Here is a 21,020-nt window from a genome sequence, read left to right as displayed (position 1 = left end):
ACAGGGCAAAATTTCACTGAAATGTGACACTTGTTTATCTGCCCCTCACTCCATCTGACTTTCGTTTGGTGTGTTATCAGGATCAGCGTTAGTGGGAGCATGAACGCTGCCTGCTTGTTGACAAACACTGCTGTTTACTGAGCTTAGTCAGAGAAGCCCTGCTTCAAACAAGCTCTTATGTAGAAACCCAATATGTAAACAGATGAAGAGTGTAACTGCTCTCCTCTGGACGAAATGCAAGGCTGAGAGACATGGGGGATCTGCAGCCACACGCCAGCTTTCCCTGAGGCCCATGGGAAGACCCCAGATGAACCTCCATACAGTGCAAAAATAGTGCTCACCCCATGACCCCAAATGACTGAGCTAATTTGAGAGTTTAAAAAGGAGCCCTTCCTCTCTCACCACCCCATCCTTACACGTACCAAAGATGCATGCTCAGGTAGACGACCTTCTAAAATACAAAAATGGTCGCTCTTGGGTTAAAATTTACAAGGAGCTAATATGAAACAAAAGTAGGCAAATACATGTGTTTTCCCTCTGCCCTAGCTGATCGAGCTTTAAAAGACTGTCATGTCAAATGAACATGGAAGAATGGGTGGGAGAGGGGGCAGGCTGCTAGAATAAATCTATTGTGCTCTCTTACCTGTACTTTATGTAGTTATTATGTTTACTTTTGATAAGGAAAATGAAGGGAAGAGAATTAACTTGGCTCAGAGACAAAAGTAGCAGAACTAGAAGTAGCTAAATCTCTCCAATTCCACAACCATCCCAGAACAATTCTAGATTAGATGTTGCTCTATTACATCGCCTGGATTTTCCCCCTATCTGTACATTTCTTACAATCCATCAGGTAAGAAAGGCCAAAGAGGTCTGAATGAATTGGAAACTATGAATAAGTACATCTGAAAGGGGCATATTAGCCACTTATACTGAACGCACAATTCGTTAGCCCAAAAGGGCTCCAAAATTCTTTTCATGGGCACTGCTGTCTATAGGAGGTTCGTATGCACAGACAACATATGTTGGACACTACATAGTCCAAGAAAAAAGCAGAACTTACCACCGCTCCACCACTTTCTGCTCTTCCCTTTCTCCTAATACTTCAAAGACTTCAGTGTTTTCTAAAGCTCGGCAGCTAATCTCTGTGAAGACGGTTCTGCCTTTCAAAATAAAGATGGCAGTAGCATAGCGGGCACGGCCAACCAGCTATGGGGGAATGTGTCGCTGAGAAGAATAAGGTTCTTCATGTGGCACGCTGAATTCCCATCTTGTGCAGCGCCTCCGGCCTCAAGCTACTTCACAAGGACAAGGTCAGGACACAAAGTACTGGGTACATAAGCACCTTCGGGTCTCAGTCCGTTTATTAACTTTCTCATTCTATCAGTGGAAAGCACTACTGATCATAAAGGGAATGAAGAGAAGTCCTGTCTCATTCTCAAATTCTACGGCTGTGAAAAGTTGTGCCACATCGATGCTCCCTCACCTTAAAATTAAAGCAGGTATCACAAATACTAAGTCAAAAGGTTAGTATTTTTTCAAATAGGGAGACAGTTAAACTGCAGCCCCCCTAATACTGATATCTTTGTTAAAAGGGATATGCTAACTTCTTAAAAGTATTGCCATGCATTTCATTCTTGAAAAAAAAAAAAAAATGCTCACACAATCTTGCATTTACTTAGGTATACACACATTCACGCCCCTTACCAAAAGTGACTTCTCCTTTGCCAGTTTTGTCAAACAGCTGAAAGGCCACCATGAACAAAGCATCTGGGGCACACAGGACAGATTCAAATGCTACAAATTCTTGAAAGGATATTAATCTGCAACATAAAGCAAGCACAAAGCATAAAGTCAGTATCTTGTGGAAAATAAAAGCATACACAAATATGCACGAAGAAAAAAATGTCACTGTTGAAAAATAAAATTCAAACCTAAAAACATTTATAAACACTTAGCATTTCCTTTTATATATAGTGGACCTAAATAACAATGTACAGAATCTAAAAGACATGACAGGTTTGAATGGTGGTTTGACATATTAGATGCATTATAATTTCAAATGTAACTGTTTTACCCAACATGTATCATTTTTGTTTAGGGCATATTGTGGGATTCCAGAATTAAAGCTTAGAAACTTTAGATGAAAATATGATTGTGCTATAATAGCAAAATCAAGCTGCTCTGTCATGCATTAATACCTTTACACACTATGTAACATGGTTCAGAGAGATTCATTCATTCATTACTGCTATCTACTGACCATGTGTGGATTAAACTAGGACTGGGGGTGGGGGTGGAATACAGATAAATCAGACAGGCAAGAAATCTAGGAAGCGATTTTGTCTGGACAGGAGAGTGCATAAAAGAGAACACTGTGAAATGAGATTAGAAGTACAAGACCGGAGATGGGCCTGAAGACAAGAAAAGGGCCTAATCTTTCTTCTCTAGAAAGCAAGGAGTGACTGAAAGTTTCTAAGCAAGGTCATGACATGATCGAATCTATCCGACAGGAAGAGCATGACAGGCCACAGATGCTTTGACTTTCAAGGAGTAAACAAAAGCTTTCCTAGAACTGTCTTTTGCCACTATTTTGTATTTTAAATGTCCAACTATTTCAATGATACATTGAGAAAGTCCAAGTCTCTGGAGGATATAGAAGGAGGACTAACACGAGAGTAATTTTCCTATGTTTCACAGAACACTTAATTACTTCTAAACATCTGATGAGAGAACACGTTTTTATGTAGAGTGTACAAAGCTAACTTAGCTGTTTTCAGAATATCATCTGATATTTGTAACAATGTCACAAAGAAAAGAAAAACTCATGGTGTGTTCAATACACTATCTCTATGTCATTCACTGCTCAAAATACATCCTGGCCAATGCATGGGAACATTCAAGAACGGCATGTGTTACAGATGAATGCTTGCCCGGAACATTTTATCCTCTACGATACAGTCTGTCTTACTGAGAATCTATGTACAAGCAAGACCAAGGGTAGGCAGGGATGAGAAAGGAAGCATATTTGAGTCAAACATTCCTGGCTGGCATCAAAGAATTTACAACCTGTCGGGGGAAGACAAGGCAGTCATGTGCACATATGCCCACCAGAATGCAAAAGTTGAGTGTCAAAAGTAAAAGGAATAAAGCACTAAGGGGCACAAAAGAAGGAGTGACTTATTTTGCCTAAAAGAACTGGTGAATGTTTCATGGAGGTGTGGCATGCAAAGAAAAAATTTTACTTTTGAGAAAACTAGAAGTCAAAGGCTTGCGTGAGGTGAAACAACTGGGTTCTGGCACTTTGACCTAAAAATCATGTGTCCTGATTTCCATTTGAGATAGAATTCTAGCTGACATAAGAAGATGAAGAAAAGAGAGAAGGGTAGAGAAAGGATGTTCCACAGAGAGGAAAGAACAAAGTACAGAAGTGACAACAAATGGGGTGTGCCGTGCTTAGAGAAGGACGAAGGTCATGAAGATTAAGAGTGGCTTGAGCTGTTAACGACAGCCACTCATGGGAGATCTGAAAGGCCAAGTTACAGAATCTTGACTTTTTTTGCAGGCAGCGAGAAGTCACTGAAGGTTTTGGGATTGATAACTATCCGGTGCAGATCTCTGTTTGAGGAAACGGACGATAATTTAACAGAGGAAAGACAAGACGTGGGGAGACAGCCTGGCAGCTAGAGACAGCAGGAGTCTAAACCAGAGCTAAAGCCCTAGGTCTGAAAAGAAGAACAAAGGCTAGAGAAATACAGTTGAGGCAGGAATGACAAAACTTTGAAGCAAATGGACGTCAGAAGCTGAAGACCAGGAAACAGGCCAAGTTATTCCCATGACTTCTAACTTGGGTAACTGAGAGGGATGATGATACCAGCACCAAAAAATAAAGAAGAAAAAGGAAGAAAAAAAAAAAAAGAGGAAAAAGTTAGAGAGAAGGGACTTGTGAGAGAACAAGATCAATTCAACCGGATTAAATCCGAGGTACCAGTGGCAGACTGCCAGCAAACCACCAGAAGCTAGAAAAGAGGGAAGGCACAGATTCTCCTTTGCAGCCCTCAGAAGGAACCAATCTTACTGACACCTTGATCTTAGCCTCCAGAACTGTTAAGACAATAATTTTTTTTTTAAGCCATGCAGTTTGCAGTAGTTCGTTATAGAAGCTCTAGCAAACTAATACAGAGACCAAGATTGGGAACACAGATCTGAGAGTTTTTAAACAAAGGCTAGTTAAAGCTGTGAATGAAACTGCCCAGAAGCATTTCAATCAAAGATGCAAGTTCACGTTTTCTAGACTACTGAGGCAGTACAGAGGAGAAACGTGTTTCTGAACCATTCCTCACATCCCACGATGCCCTCTGAGCAGGCACCAGCAACCCTACAGTCAGTCTAACTTGATGGCAGTCTGTCAACGCAGAAAACAATCATATTTGCTAAATTATCCCTGCGCAGACGTTAGGTTAGTTAAAAGTGAATTGCATAGTGTGTTATCTAGAAAAGTGACGTTTTTCAAAAATTTAATGATCTGAATAAAGAAAGGCTTAAGTACAATAAAAAGAGCATCCCATCTCTCTCAAAATGGTACGAGAAACCTGAAGACTATCAACGCGCGTTAACAAATCCTCCTCTGGCAATGTCAACGTGGTTTCATAACCATAACGAGCCAATGAATACTCTGGTATTTTAGGCATGTTACAGATATCTAAAAGGTATGTAATTTGGTAATCCTGTTAGATACAAGTACTATACATCTATGTAGGAGGTATATAGATGAACCATGAAATCATAATGTCTTACTGTTCATCAAGATCATTTTGGATTTTCAAGGTAATCTGACTAGAAGGCTATCAGAATAATTATATAGTACTACATTCACTTACAGCATGATACCTAAAAACATTCATATATGTTTTTCATATAAACAGTACTTCAGTCTTGCTTTACAGATTTAACGGGTATTAGCATAAATTACAACAACGAATACAAGCTTAATCAAGTTCAGACCTGGCTGGTGAGCTCACTAAGTTCCTTTTTCCACCCTCCACTCCCTGAACTTCTTTAACAATGTTAGATGCTCTTTAAAATAAATCACGCAACTCTGATGAACTCTGTCTGGTATCTAAGGAAAAGTACTTGACACAAATGCTCACCTGCAGCAACTAACAGTGGAACAGGGGTCAGTGAACATGGAAGAAAACACAGGAGTCACATTTTCGTAGGCCTACACTGCCCAGAGGTCAGGGGAGAACAGGTATCTAACTATGCTCTCTTATGGTTCTGATGCTACCAGAGAACACAAACAGTGACTTGTTAAGCAAGTCACTGTTTGTGTTCCAAACCCCTAGAGCAATTTTTCTCCTTCTGAAAGCCATTGACAGCAGCAAACTGACAACTCCTTTAAAGTCCAGGTAAGCAGTGAAAATAGTACATACTGCTATCAAATACCGAGCCAAGTGAGAAAGAGTTAAAAGTGGACTGCCTCTGTGTGCTTAACTCGTGACAATGTAACATTCCATATCTCGCATATACATAGGAAGATGCTGGAAGGATACATACAATGATGACAGTGCTTCTTTATAGTAGCATAACTTTAAGGTCTCCTGCCCCCTACCTTTTCTCAACTTTGCAAGGGATAGCTCTTAGCCCGGAGATACTTAAGATACAGTAGAGAATACAGACTGAAAACTATGATATAAAAAAGTGGTAATTAATATAAGAAAACTGAAGATAAATTACTCAATGAATTCAGAGATAAAGATTATTGTTCTATTGAGAGGAAGGATGAGAGATGGGGAAATTGGGAACACGATGTCAGAGGGAAGATGTGGCCAAGTAGGTAATATCAGTACTGCAGGAGAGGTAAGACGTGATCAAGTCAAGATGGGAGGTGGAAAGAGAGGCCACCAACTGCAGTGGGGCTTTGGTGCCTACTGTATATGCTAGGCACAGGCCATACTAGGACTACACAAATGAAAGTGCAACCTCTGCTCCCCAAAAACTGGTGGTTGGGGGGTTGGGGGTTGGGGAGGGCAGGTGGTGAGCCAGGAACCAAGGAAGGAAGGTCGGAGATGAAGAACCTCAAGACATGCGGGCTTGTTTGAGTGAGGGCAAGTACAGCGGAAGGCATGGTGCTCACATCCTGACTGTAGACACAGGTCTGAAATTTTTAATGACATGATGAATTTGTGCTTCAGACCGTTTAATCCAGCAGAAGAGTGAAAATTATTAGGAGGGAGAAGGGCCTACAGCTGGGGGATGTGTTGGCTGAATCCAGGGAAGAGCCATGAAGGCCTGAAGGAGAAAGATGGTGTCCTTGTGACGAAGGGATAAGAGTAAATAGTACTGTGATCTCTCCCAAGGGCAATGTCCCAACACGGCAAATCTTAAAAATGCCTACGCTCTCTGACACTATGATCCCACTTCTAGGAATTTATCCTGAAAAATAATTAATGAATGTGTGCAAACTTTTACCTACAGAGCCATTTAGCATCACTGTTGATAACGGTGAAAAGTGAAAACAACCACGATCTGCAACAATATGTGAGTAATTAAATAAAGGAATACTATCTAACCACTAAAAATTGTTGTAAACAAATTCAAGTTATTAAGTAAAAAATCAGTTACATAAATATTTGTATAAAGTGATCCATTTTGTTAAAAATGGACAAAATTAATATTTTATACACACACAATCTGAAGGACGTACACCAAAGTATTAGCGGTGATTCTCTCTCGGTAAAGTAAATTTAAGATTTTTTTTTTCCTTTTTGCTTGCCCATATTTTCTAATCTTTTCAATAATAAGCATAGGGTATTATTTTTGTAATACAAAATAAAAAAAATATGAAATAAAACAACAAGGACCTAAACTTAGGTAATGACAGAAGGACTAAATAAGAAATGGTGTGGGGCTGGGGACTTAAAAAAAGAAACAAATGATTGAAACAATCGCACTACCTCTGGCTATCCGGGTGGATAACCAACCTCAAGTGCTTCTCTTCCTCCCTGCTGTTTATTCTCCCTCAGCAGCGGCTCATACCCCATGTGGTCCCTTTCATCTCCCGCCTGGCTTCTATCTCCAGGCCAACTCTGCGGCTACGAAAGTTTAAGCAACTGCACATAAGGATCTGATCTGTTCAGATTTCAGGAAGTTTGGTTGTAGACAACGCACCATATCAAAACCCAATTACCACTTTTACTTAAGGTTCCTAACCACAAGAGTGCTTCGCAAAAATAACTTCTCCTTAAAATCCTCTTCATGTGTTACAACAGAGGCCAAACAATTGTCCCGGATTAATGGCAGAGATAAAAGTAAAATCTAAGTCCAAAAACAGAGCTCTAACCACCAGACCACCCAGGTTCAAGTATCCATGAGTGTCAAGAAGGGAAAAAAGAAAAAAAAAAAAAATAGAACTGGGGTCTCCTATGATCACCAGTTTACCAAAAGAGCTTTGGCCTCCATTATTTGAACATCTTTAATAGCTTTTGGAGTTATACAGCTCTTTTATCTCCTTCCCAAAAAGGCCTTGCAGATATACATTCTTCAGGCCACCAAGCACATATGTACCTTGTATCTATTATATGCCAGGCAATGCCCTAGATAGTAAGGGTACCATGAAAATGAATAAGAATGACAGAATCTGTGTTCTCAAGGAATTATACTCTAATGGAGAAGGTAAGCAATGAGAATAAGATGATTCCACAACCAGATAATTGCTGAGGACAAAATAAAATAAAGGAATGCATTAAACCAGTGTTCCTCAGCCCCAGAGAGTCTATTTAACTGGTCTAAAGAGGACCTGAGCAGCCGTTTGGATTTTTAAACCTCTGAAGTGATTCTACCATACAGCCAAGCTTGAGAATGACGGGGATGGCAGAGAAGGGGCTGTTATCGCTGGGGTGATGTGAAATCTCGCGTCACCCCAGCGGCATGTGGTCGGGGATGCTCGGTTCTTCCTCGCCGACACAGTAAAGAATTACAGGTCAGAGAGATTTAGAAGTAAGATTTACTGAAAGTACATTTTAGAAGGAGATGGGCGATACTCAGGAAGGTTGCGGCCCTGTGGAACTGGGGAAGTGAAGAGATAAAAGACAGAGTACACTCCAAGGGAGGAGCAGGTTTTCAGAGAAGAGAACTCTAACAGTGCAGAAGTGGGAAGGTCTGTATTATCTTAGGGCATTCCTAGGGGATTGGCACTGTGAAGTCATTTTGATCGACATCTGGCTGTTTTATAACTCCCTGCCTACTGTGCATGCCGTTACTCAGAATTCAGTCTGTTATAATTAGATTCATGAACTTCTGGGTATAGGGATGATATTACAGTTATGGTATAATGAGGCTGAGGTTATGGGCAGGTTAGGGTAGTACTTTCTGCGCAAGCGTTTGTGGCTCGTTAGGCCAGCAGCTTTTATGGCATTTGTGCCCTAGGATTTAGGATAATTTATAACCCGAAAGGGGATGTTTTTTATGGGAGGTCCTTAAGGAAGGTCTTCAAGGAAAGTTATGGTTACAGAGCTGGGCCTTCGCTCATGTCTAACTACATAACAGAGCCGCTCTGCCTAAGGTGGTCAGCAAAGGCCTCTGGGAGGTGGCATTAAGATTTGAATGATGAAAAGGAAGAAGCACTGGGAAGATATGGAGGAAGCGAAACCTCAGTGCAAGAGCCCGCCCTAAGTAAGGCAGGCCAACCTCGGCAGGTTCCATGGGGCAGGGAGACACGAGTGGCTGGAGACTAAAGGCAGAGGGAAGCGGGTAGGGAGACAGGGACGAAGGTGTGTGCAAGGCATACAAGGCCGTGTAGAGTTTATTCCAGGCATACATGGGGAACAGCCATTGTTAGAGGGTTTTATGCAGGGGAGTGACGTGACCCCACCAAACACACACTCAGGACACTGCGGAGCTTGGACTGCGTGGTGAAGCACTGAGTCCAGTCGGAAAGCAGCTGCTGGTCTGGGGTTGTAGCCAGAGAGACATAAATGAGAAGTGATCAAATCCAGGATGTGTTTTCTAGACAGAGCTGGTAGGGCTTGTCCTAGAAGTCCTAGCACACAACTTTCAAAGACCAGGGGCAAGTCAGGCCCTAGCTGCAGATGACCGGTGGCCTGTGGCTGCAGGGGCTCTGGCAGCCAGAAGCACAGACTCTGAGGCCCTGAAATTACTGAAGAAATGAAAACCGCTAGCTAGGCAGATGATGAAGGAGCTCATAAATAAAGATTTTATTTAAAATGCCAGTTGATGGTCGGTGAGCAAACAATCTAAGCCTCACTGCCCCAATTATGTAAATTGTCCTTAACACGATCTAAAAAGAGAATGAATTATTACCTAATTCTATATTCTAAAAACCATCAGTAATAAGGCAGAAACAGGCCCGAGTTCTAGTTTTTCTCTTGCCTAATTGACTGACTGATGTTGCTGAACAAGTTGGAGAGGCCTCCTTTCCGACTTATAAAAGGTGCTCTCTCCAGCGCCTCCCACTCCGCAAGCCCACTTCCTTCCATTTCAGTTGCAGGGAGCCTTCCATGCCCACCCAAGCACTGGCCTTGGCACTCCTGGGACTGCATCTGTTCTGACGCCAGCTGCGCTCCTCAGCTCCACCACTCACTCGGGTTCAAATCTCACTGCAGCGTTTGCCAAGGGCCTATTTAAATTCATTGGCTCCAATGAAATCTGGCAGATTGAATATTGTTCAAACAAGCAGGCTACTGCCTGGCTTTAAAAACCTATTAAAGATTTTATTAGCAATTTTACTGTATTGTTATCATGAATTTAGCCCATAAATACCACCTCTGCATATATCACTGCCTCCCTATTGCGGAAAGAAGATAAATATATAGGCTCTCACAACTGTGAGCTTAACTCGGTTTTATGACCATACTTCCAGATTTATCTGTCTGTCCGTGGCTTTATACTTCACTCCAAACAGGACATCAGTTGCCCAAAGCTGACTGTGCCAACAAGTAGGATTTATGAAAGGCATTCTTATACCTCTAGCACTTTCTTCCTTATCAGAGGGATTCAGCGTATTTATCAGTAGTAATTCATCCCTTCTACTTCTCTTTTGCTAATACTTAAATTACACCCTAGAAAATGCCTTTCACCTACACATCCTCTATTCCCCATTCCTTCTTCTCCTTCCTGTTAAATAACACTGTCCAATGACTTCAGGAGAAAGTGTTTCCTTATCCTGCCAGCTCCCCCAACCCATCTTTTAACCTTTGAGTCATAAAAAAGGCTCTAACCATGGCCGATCCCCCACAAGAGTGATACTGCATCAAGGAACAGAACCATCACAGCTTCTTAAAACGAGAGATAAATCTCTATTTCCATAAGACTCTAGCTAGATACCCTATTATTTCTTAAATACTAATGGATATTATTTTTTAAGCTAAAAAACTATCTCATATTACATTATCTCTATTTTGTATAATTACCAATATTGAGAGCAGAATTTTATAATGTGCATCACAAATATTCTGTATTTTAGTTACATCACGGGTTAAACAGCATTTTGAGATCTATCCAAAGACTTGGTGTTCTTTTTTTAAAGGAAAAGTATGCTAAGTTAAAAACAAACAAACAAACATAAATCACTTTAAATTGGGGACTGCCTTTAAAGGGGTGAGTTGAAAGGGAAATAGAATGACGTTGACAAAAAAAGGGGGGCAAGTAGTTGTAAACCATACTGGAAAATCAACTGAGGTAGGCAAAGTACATTTAAAAAATGCAGGTTTCCTACATCCTCTGTTATTCTTTTAATTAAGGCTGGATGAGAAGACTCTGAAAGGAATCAAAGTTTTGCCACTCTTAGGCTGCCTTTTAGGAAATTGATTTTAAGCTGTTTATTAAGAAAGAAGGCTCAGAAAGAACCTCTGACCTACCCCTTTCCTCCCCAAGAGATTCAGACAGAAACACCTGCTTTAGGGAGGGAGCCTGGGCCTGATCACCCTAAGGACCTTCACCCTGGCATCAGTCAGGAAGACTCTAAGCCTGTTAGCTAGACCCCGCCCCTCCCATCCCGTGTCCCATTGCCTCCGGGCTGCCTAGCAAGAATTTTCCCACCGTGTATGTTCTACTCTTCCTCAACAACCTGTAAATTGCCCATTCTCTCTTCTGAACTCTAATACCTCGCCCCAATACATAAAATGTCCTATACACCCAACGTTGCCTCACTGTCTTTGGAATATTCATGCTTATGTGAATCCCCCACATGCATGTACTAAAAATTTGATTTTCTCCTGTTAATTTGTCTGTTCATTTAATTATTAGCCAGCTGGAAGAACTGGGAAGGTGGGAGGAAATGTATCATTTCTTTTTTAGCCCCCACAGCTTCAACTTTATTAAAATGGCAAATGTAGAAGGATAATGGAAAGATACACTGCAGATAAGAAATCAGTAACTGAAAAACCAGCAGGCACACAAATTTGTTAACTACTATTTTTTTAAGTGACCACATTGGCTGATCACTCTGCATAAAGTAGATTGCCAGTAGATAATCAGGTACTTCAAATGCTTCCAGTAGAATAGGCCAATGCTTTGTTTATCTGACTTCAGTCTCCAGTTTGATTGTTCCCTTGGTTTAGAGCTGAAAAGCACAAAAAGTAACCTCCACTTAGAGACCTTGTCAGAACCTAAGGCACAGGACAGCCCGAGGAACAGAATTTTCTCATGCATACTTTTAGCAGATGCCCATATTACCTATGGGTGTTCTTTGCCCAAATAGCACTTTAAAATAACAAAAAATGATTGAGTTAAATGATTTTTTTTTAATTGGAACAATGTCTTTCTTAAAGTGTTTTTCTGAATCTCTGAAGCAAAGTAATGACGATTAAAATGATATTTGAAAACAAATAAAAGGCACCTGAGCACAAATACAAAAAGTGCTACTTTCTTGTATCTGCCAATGACAATTCCCCACTCACTGTAAAAAAATAAACAGTAAGCCAATTTTTAAAAAATATATATAAAATCAAATTTTACTGATTCCTCTTTGAGAAACATTATCAATTCTCAGGAACATGTTAGCATTTCCTTCTGTTTTGGATACACCCAAAAACATTTTTGATGCAATTGTAACATAAGCTCAATGATTTATGCCAATGCAAAGCAAAAATTAAGTGACTGAAACAGCCTTTACCATATTTTAAAAATAAAATTATTCATGGTGAGGGCAAGAAGAAATAGATGTGCACAGGCTTGAGCCAGATTATCACACACACACACACACACACACCCCTGCGCGCACACACACAGCCAACATTAATATCCGCTGTGCCAGCTGAATTCAAATTAACCCAATTTTACATGTTAATTAAACCAGCTATTTTCTTCTTATTGTAGTTTTCCTTCTCAAGTAGTAGAGTCTACAACTGATTCCCAATAGACTTGTTCCAACAACAATGACGTATTCATTTACTTCTATTATGACCATACAATACAGTAACTGAGCAGTAATTTTTCACAGTCAATTACATATGTGGTTCTTCATGCTTAAAGATGCTGAAATAATATGTACTATAGAGCCATATGCCCGAATCTCTAGTCTGCCTGAGGCAGTTGCCTGGGTAACACATTTTCTCTCCAGCTTAGCATAACCCTTCATTGAATATCATTAGGTGTCATTAAATAGCAAACATTAACATGAACTTCAATACACTACTTAGATGGAGTCATTTTACCCATGTAAACAAGTCCTCCATCATTTATAAAAAGCTTAAAATTGATTATGCTTTTCTGTATTTAAGACATGAAAAAGAAAAAAAAAAGTGCCCACGTGTTGATTCCAAATTGAATTGGTAGAAATTTCTGTTAACATAAAGAACTCAGACCCAGTTTCATAGGAAACTCTTTTCATTAATAGGGTCATATTAGTCATTGTAAGAAAAGGAAGATTAGGTTTTTAAATCTTACTCAGAATTATAAAATAATTCCATCATTTGCCGCTCAGACTATCAAAGACTGTTTTACCCTCTTTTCTAAGCGGTGTTACAGGAGGGTTGGTTAGAGAAGGCGCTAGAGTTTATTAACAATAAATATAATGAACAAGATGTTTAAAAATCAAGACACATAATACACAGAAAGTATGGGATGTACCTTGCATTATTTAAAATATCTTAAACGCTAAAAATTTAATAAAGTTTCTATAGTTTAGCTATGGCAATATACGGTTTATACAGGCTGCTCTAGAGCAATGCCAGTTTTAAGAGAGGCAATTCCCAGTCATCTCCATCAGCCCCCCATCCCATGCCACCCCAAAAGAGCATCTACATCTACGAAAAACAATGCACTTGCTCTACAAACACAGTTTCCACACTTAGAGCCCTCCCTTCCCGCCTTCCTGACCAAATTACCACTTTTACACCATGGAATTATAATTTTTCTGAGACACATCATAATTCCATGTAAGCCTAAACTCTTGGCCTGTGAACAATTACAATTTGCCCTCTATCATCTGCATTACAAAGGGTCTCCAAATTTTCAATATTAAAGGACACATATAAAAAGAAAATGAATCATCAAATGGCATCCCTACCTCTAATACGCTTTCTCACCTTCCCATTACAAAAGAAAAGCAGGCTCCAAAATCCTAGAAGTGGGGCTGGGGCAACTGATAAAGGGTCAGGAGGCAGCCCCAAAGCTGTCTACGGTCAATCTAAAAGTATCAAAAGAGAAAGCTCTGCCCAGAACAAATGAATTGTTAGTGATGGTGACTGAGGCCCCAGATACAAATACGATGATGAACTGGGATTTTTTTATTTTTCTTTTTCCAACATCTGTTTCCTAATTCAAAGTAAGGAAGAAATGGCCACACAAAACTGAGTGATTTTAGCTTTGGGCGCTTTGTTCTTACCTCTCACTGTTCTATAAACATTCATGTAGCTATTCGTAAAGGTGAATAAAACTTCAATCACCGTGTTCAGTCCAGGGGCTGAGATGTTGTTGGCAAGGAAAAATTATTTGATATTAAATGTATATTCCATTTTGGTTTCATCATTCTCATTTGAAATGAGGTAACTCTTGGGATATAAACCGACAGCAAGGATAAATCTCAGGCAAAATATTTTCAGGATATATTGGGATCAGTATAGATTTAGTCATATTTCTGATGCCTCCATGACAATTCGTGTGTTGAATGATTACTTACAACACTACAGGATTTCAAATAAAATTTTAAAAATTAAAAATGTTGTATAAACTGTCATTATTGAGAAAAGTAGCCTAGTAACTTAAGAAACATCGTTAATGAGAACTGAAATAATAAGTGATTTTCTGTTTATAATATTCTAATTAGGTAGTGTTTCTGGATTTTACCCAAGATCCTCAATAAACAGAACACTATTTCCATCCCTAGTCCCAATACAGATTAATTAAAATGTTACTATATGAACATAATTTGCTTGCCTGAGAACTGGCACAAGATTTGGTAAAGAAAAAACATAATTTTTTCTTATAGTTTATGTTTTGTCATCCAAATAATCACAAACAAAATACAATGAATTCACCTGTTAATTCAGGCCACCCATGAATGTAGAGTCTCATTAAAATAACCAAAAGCATTTATTATAACTGTCTGAGCCTAGTCTACTTCGGTAAATTTTATTTTACTATCTGGAAGAACCTATATAAGTGCTGAAAAACAGGTAAGGAAAGAAAGTTTTCTGTCCCAATTGATCCAACATGGTTTCCATCCTATTCCACACAGTCTCTGCATCTATTAACAAGTCTTGTTTCTAAAGGTCTTATAACAATGCCAAGCTTTTTAAAAAGCAGGCAATTACAACGCAGAACAGCAATTGTAAAGAACAATCAAAATTAGAAACTGTTGGGAGTACTTTATGTTTTTGTAAAAGCAAATTAAGCTACAAGACTTTTGAGACTCTTGCTTTTTCTAGGTACAATTATTGCTAATTGTGGAAAAGCAACATCAGCGTCTAATGCTTTTTCCTTCAGTACATTGGTGACTGTTTTACTTCCTGACTTAAAAAAATAATAATAACACCTCCAGAAGAAAGCACTGATCAGGAAATTATAAAGCGATAGAAAGGGGATTTCAATATGAACTACATGCTCAGCCAAGCCATAGGTACTTTCAAGGGGAGTTTTCCCCAAATGGAAATGCAACACCTTTAGTGAATTTCAAAAATAAAAATAAAAATAAAATAAAATAAAATTATATTCTAAACTAATAACTGGAAGGATAATGTGAACTAAAATTAAAAGAGACATGGCTGCGTTTATTTAACCACGGAAGGCTGTAACTCACCAGACCACAAGCAGAGATGAGAGGGGCAGAAGGGCAGAGCCGAACGGTGCCCAGTCAGCAAACGCTTCAGCCTTCATAGGGTACTGACGGGGAAGGGCAGGAGTCTCAAAAAGGATCAAGACACTAATGGTATGGGTGGTTTTCTTGGTACAAAAAAAATTAATGTTAAAAAAACAAGAACGATCCCACACGATTGTGGTACCAGTCTATTTGGAGAGGATAAAAGTAAAGACCGGAGGAGAAAAAAATTTGCTAAACGTTTCAGTACCTGTGACAGAACAAGACTGCATAAAATGGTACACTGTTCCTTGGGGAAAATGACAACTAGGGATTTTAACATGTTGAATTTCAATATGGAACCAGAAAGACAGCCTGAGAATCTCATCCGCTCATCATCGTAATAACAATATCTCGCATGCTCACGGCGCTTTATGTATTCAGTTCATTCAAATTCATTCAACAAACACCAACGAAGTGCTACTATGTGCCAGCCACACTGTTCTAGGATCTGCAGATTTAGCAGCAAACAAAAGAGATAAAAATCCCTGCCTTAATGGAGCTTCCAGGCGAATGTGTGTGAAAAAGTCGAGGGGGGACAAAACAAGGAAGTCTTTGTTACAAGATGAGAACCACTATGAGAACCACTACAGCAAACGGGGAAAGGAGTGTCAGGGGTACAGTTTAAAATAGTGTGTTTGGGGAAAGCATCCCTAAGAAGGTGTCACAGGAGCAAAGACCCTAAGGAGGCGAGGAGCTTCTTGGCAAAGGAAGTGCAAAGGCCCCGAGGTGACACAGCATGGTGTGTTCAAGAGGCAGCAAGAAAACCAGTGAGGCTGGACCAAAGTAATCAGGGTGAAAGTGAAGGAGGAAAGCGGGGGAAGGAAGGAGCGGCCACTGCAAGGCCTTGGTGGCCACAGTAAGGGCTTTGGCTTTTACTCTGAGTGGAATGAAAAACCATAAAGGTTGTGAGCCAGAGAGTGAAATGATCCAGCTTAGGTCTTAACAAGATCACTCTGGTCGCTTTGCTGAACAGACAGAAGGGATGACTAGATGATGGGAGGCTTGTTAAGAGGCTACTACAACCATCGGAGTGAGAACTGGCCATGCTTTGGACTGTGGTAGTAGCAGCAGAAGAGGTAAGAAGCAGTCGCACTGGATGCAGGGCAACATCCCACCACAGTTAGTTACGAATGAAATCAAGAAAGGCTAAGTCATGTAAAATGCAGGTCACATCCCTGGGAGTGAATCTAAAGAACTAGCCAACTGGGGGCTACACGTCAATCACTGGTTACGCTGCATCGCTGAAGAGTGAACTAATAATAGTTTTAGAATTTCAGTTCTTTTGGTGCTCACGTAATACAGTTTTAGTTTTGAAAATGTACACTTAGATGAACTTGCAGAGAAAATTGAAATGAAGCACAACTAGAGTGGTGGGCAGTGTGCCGCCCTACTGCCGGTTTGAAGCATCTTCACCAGCAGCTGGTGCAGCGCCATCTTTGCTGGTGCAGGTTGAACAAGGATTCTGTGTTAGAAATCAAGCTGATACATCTCCTACTAAGTATCTCCTAAAGGGATGCCCTGGTTGGGAAGCCTCAAATTGTCAGTCCTTCAGTGATGACAACAGTTATTAACTTAAGAGTTGGAAACTTCTTGATAGTTTGTCCCATGTGCCTTTATGAAACAAAGTCAAGTAATCGAGCCTGCCTTGGAACTTGCCTTTGGACCTATTCTCATCTAGGGCTCGCCCCCAGACGTGTGCAGTGGGTCTTTGTCTGTCCTGGCTATCCCTGTCGGTCATCTCTCTCATATCTTCCTTTCTCGTATTGTCTATGTTGGTATAATGAAGCCTGCAGAGCCGCTGCTGCTACTGCCACCCTCTTAAATAGGACAGAAGGAGTTTTACTCTATGTTGAGGGTAAAGACAACTAGATCTGATGAAAGATTAAACGTGAGGTATGAGAGAAAAGGAGGAAACAAGGATGTCTCTAGAGTTTGGGTCTGGACAACTGCAAGATGCGATGTCCTGAGACAGCGAACAGGAAAGGAAGGAAGAGTGCCACTGGAGAGAAGGATCAGGAGCCTCGTTCAGGAAACCTGAGGTTTGAGAGGCCTAGTAGGTAAGCAAATGGAGACCTCGAGGAAGTGGCTGCGTGGACCTGACTCTGGAGCTCAGCAGGGAGGAGAGGGCTAGAGACACCGTGAAATGAGGTCACTCAAGTAGTTAGAAAAAACTGGAAGTCCCAGGACTGAACCCCAAAAATGGGAGATGAGGAAGAACAAGAAGAGGGGACTGAGCAAGAGCAGCCGGGGAGGTGTGAGAAAAGCCAGAGACCGTGGTGTACTGAATGTCAAGAGAGTACTTTGGGAAGGTGCGAGGCAGCAGCTACGTAACCCTGAGGACTAGTATTTTAGTGGATTTTGCTATGGGGCTCTGTCAGATAACACAAAACATATATACTGGTCTCTGCCCCTGGTTCCCGGCACAGCACTCCCTAAAACCCTAATAATTTCCTAAATGACAAGGGCACTAGGAGCATCTTTTGTTGTCCTATTTATTCTATGACCACGGTTTCTGACAGAGAGCTCCTGAATCCCTTGGTTCCCTGGGTGATAGCAGTGTCTCTGTTCTAAGCAGTGTCTTTAAGGTGACTCTTGATGGGCTCCTGGATAGGAGCTCATCACCAGAAAGACCCAGAGATGATTAGAAGTTTGGCATTTTCAGCCCACTCCCATTATCTAGAGAGGGAGAAGGGCTACAAGTGAAGTTAATAATTGATCATATCTACATGATGAAGCTTTCATAAAAATTCCCAAAACACAGGGTTCAAGAGCTCCCAGGCTGGTGAGCACGCGGTTCTGGGGAAGCAGTGAGCCGAGGAACTCTGAGTCCCTCCACAATGCCTTGCCCTGTGCCTCTCTGCCATCTAGATGTTCGCCTGCATCCTTTAGCAAACCTTTTATAATAACCTGGTAAAGGATAAGTACACTGTTTTCCTGAGTTCTGTGAGCCGCTTTCATAAATTAACCGAATTCCAGGAGAGGGCCACGAAAACCTCCGATTTATCGTTGATGAGTCAGAAGCACAGGTAACAACCTGGACTTGTGACTGGCATTGGACGTGTGATGGGGGTGGGGAGGGCAGTCACGTGGCACTAAGCCCTTGTCTTGTGGGATCTAACAGATCTTCTCCGAATTGAGTTAAATCGTAGGACACCCAGCTGATGTCACGGAATTGTTTGGTATGGCGGGGAAAGAAACCCCACTTATCTGATGACCAGAAGAATCAGAAGTGAAGTGTTCTGTGTGAGTAGTAAAGGAGATGCACACAGAAGGAGCAGTGAGTTTTTCCTCCTCAGGATCTGAACAAGAGCAGACCCAGGACAGCCGTGGAGGAAACCTGAGGGGAGTGGACTCGAGCGTGAATGGGCGGAGACAAACTGCAGAGGGCCAGAGGGGCAACGCTCTCGATGAGCTCTGCAGAGAGAGCAGAAGTGGAGCAGAGATGGAGGAGGAGGCAGAGTCATGAGAAGTTTTCCTTAATATGAGAGAGATACCAGAAGGTTTATGCGCTGTCAGGAAAAGGTCCCAGCAATGGGAGAGGGCAGGGGAGGTGATGATGTGGGAGAGAGAAGAAACGCTGGAACGAGACTTGTGAGTAAAGTGAGAAGGGAAAGCTGACTGAACTCTTTCATGGATGTTATTTTACTGAGTAACAACACACAAGTGATCACAGAGCAGGTACCGGCTCCATTTAATCAGATGAGAAAACAGGCTCAGAAAGTCTACAGTCCCAGAACTTTTAAGAGACTTAGTAAGATGTGAATGTGGTTTTATCCACCACTATCCATGTTCCTTCCACTGTGTGTTCCTATTTGAACAACCCGTTCTGTCGGAGGGCAGCGGTTCCCAGAAGAATTGAGGTATGTAACATAAAAGCCCTTCTCCTGCGCATGTGGATAAGGGAAAGGCGGGCAGACGGCCTCAGAAGCATTTGGTGCAGAGAAAACGTAAAGAAGTAAAAGAATATCCTGAGTGTAATTACAGTTCATCTAATTCATCACAATGTGTCTGGTTCTCTTTGACAAGAGCCCTAACAGATGGTCTGGAAAAATATCCTTATGACTCAAATAATGTAAGTATTAAAAGCAATGGTCTGTAAACTTTAATGGCTATTAGAATAAACTGGGGAAATGATTCAAAATGTGTATTCTTATGTTACACAGATATAAAAAAAATAAGTAAGATGTCCTTACATAGAGTGATCTTCAGGACATATAGTTAAGTGACAAAAGTGCGGGAGGAAAGAGAGAGAAAATATGTTCTGGGAACTAATATTACACACATGGGGACTAATATTACATCAAACTGACTGGGACCTGGGATTAAACGTTATTACATATTACACACACCCAGATTAGACATTATTTCAGGCTGTCTGTGGGAGTGTTTCTGGATGAGATTAGCATTTAAATGAGAGAACTGAGTAAAGCAAATTGCCCTCTCAAATGTGGGTGGGCATCGTCCGATCTGTTAAGGGCTTGGGTAGAACATAGAGATGGAGACAGGTGGACTTGCTCTCTCTTCCTGACTTACTGAGCTGGGACGTTCATCTTCTCTTGACCTCAGACTGAGACTTAAACCACCGGCTCCCCTGATGCTCAGGCCTTTGGATTCGGACTAAATTACATGACTGACTTTCCTGGGTCTCCAGGCTGCAGATGGCGGATAGTTGGACTTCTCAGCCTCCACAATTACATGAGCCAATTCCTTATTATAAATCTCTCCCCCTCTGTCATTTCTCCCTTCCCTCCCTCTCTATATTGAGAATCCTAATACACACGCACACATACACATACATACACTCTTTCATAGGAATACATCTATAGTATATAGAGAGTTTGCATAGCTGCCTTTTGGGTATGAATGGGGAGAGAAATACAAACGTGAATATGCATACATACAGCTTACTTATATTTGAGAGAGAAATATCCTGTGGAAGAAGAAACTAAAGGAAATAAAAGTGAGCTCTAAGGAAGAAGGAAGACAGGATGAAGGGACAGGCATGGTAGGTCAGACTTCTCTGAAGATATCTTGCTTCTGTTATACAATTTTGACTTAGGAAACATATGTTTTACATATTCAAAAATTAAATTAAGTCTAAAAGGAAAAAAGCAATCTCTAAAAATTAAAAACAAACTGAAACGAATGAACCTAACCAAATATCAAGTTGGTGGCAAAACCACACGGAGAAACGAATTATTTCAAATAACCTTAGAACACAGTATTTTCACTGTATAAATTCATTGGGATACATACTAAGCACAAAGAAAGCTGAAAAGAAATCTTAAACTTCATTCACTATCTAATTGTTAGCAGCAATACCAGTCTTATTATTTTAAGTATAGTCTACATCTTGCATACATGTAATTATGTGAATGTTGCTGGTAACTAAGACTTTCAATGAAAGAGTAAAAAAAAAAAAAAAAATCAAAGAAATAAATATACTTTAATTTTGTCAACTGTTTAACTTTGAATCAGAAATATCAATATGAAATGAAGACTTTTTTCCCCGTGCTATCTACTAAAAAGACCTAAAAGCAGTAACAACCTAAAAGAAAAAATACACTTACCACCCAAATTGTGGTCTCTAAACACAACTGCCCATTAAGAAGAATAAGGGCTCCATGGAGGAGTGAATGATTCTAGGTCTGGAGCAGGAAATACACAAAATAACATCCTGTTTTGCCAGAAAGCAAGTAAGCTA

At 40.6% G+C, this 21,020-nt stretch overlaps 1 protein-coding gene across 4 annotated transcripts in view; it reads right to left on the bottom strand.

Annotated features, from left to right (window-relative positions):
• SLC25A13 (solute carrier family 25 member 13) overlaps positions 1 to 21,020 on the bottom strand; it is a 165,075-nt gene that overhangs the window by 103,704 nt on the left and 40,351 nt on the right. For 3 of the 4 annotated variants that reach the window (XM_011363329.2, XM_011363321.2, XM_023533096.1), the window contains one exon: positions 1,705 to 1,820. The exons of the other annotated variant lie outside the window; for it this stretch is intronic. In XM_011363329.2, the coding sequence (XP_011361631.1) occupies positions 1,705 to 1,820 (116 nt within the window). The remainder of the gene's footprint in view (positions 1 to 1,704; positions 1,821 to 21,020) is intronic. 4 annotated transcript variants of the gene reach the window in all.

Source organism: Pteropus vampyrus, unplaced genomic scaffold (genome assembly GCF_000151845.1).
Source record: "Pteropus vampyrus isolate Shadow unplaced genomic scaffold, Pvam_2.0 Scaffold4, whole genome shotgun sequence".
NCBI lineage: Eukaryota > Metazoa > Chordata > Mammalia > Chiroptera > Pteropodidae > Pteropus > Pteropus vampyrus.
This window is presented reverse-complemented; position numbering and strand designations above follow the sequence as displayed.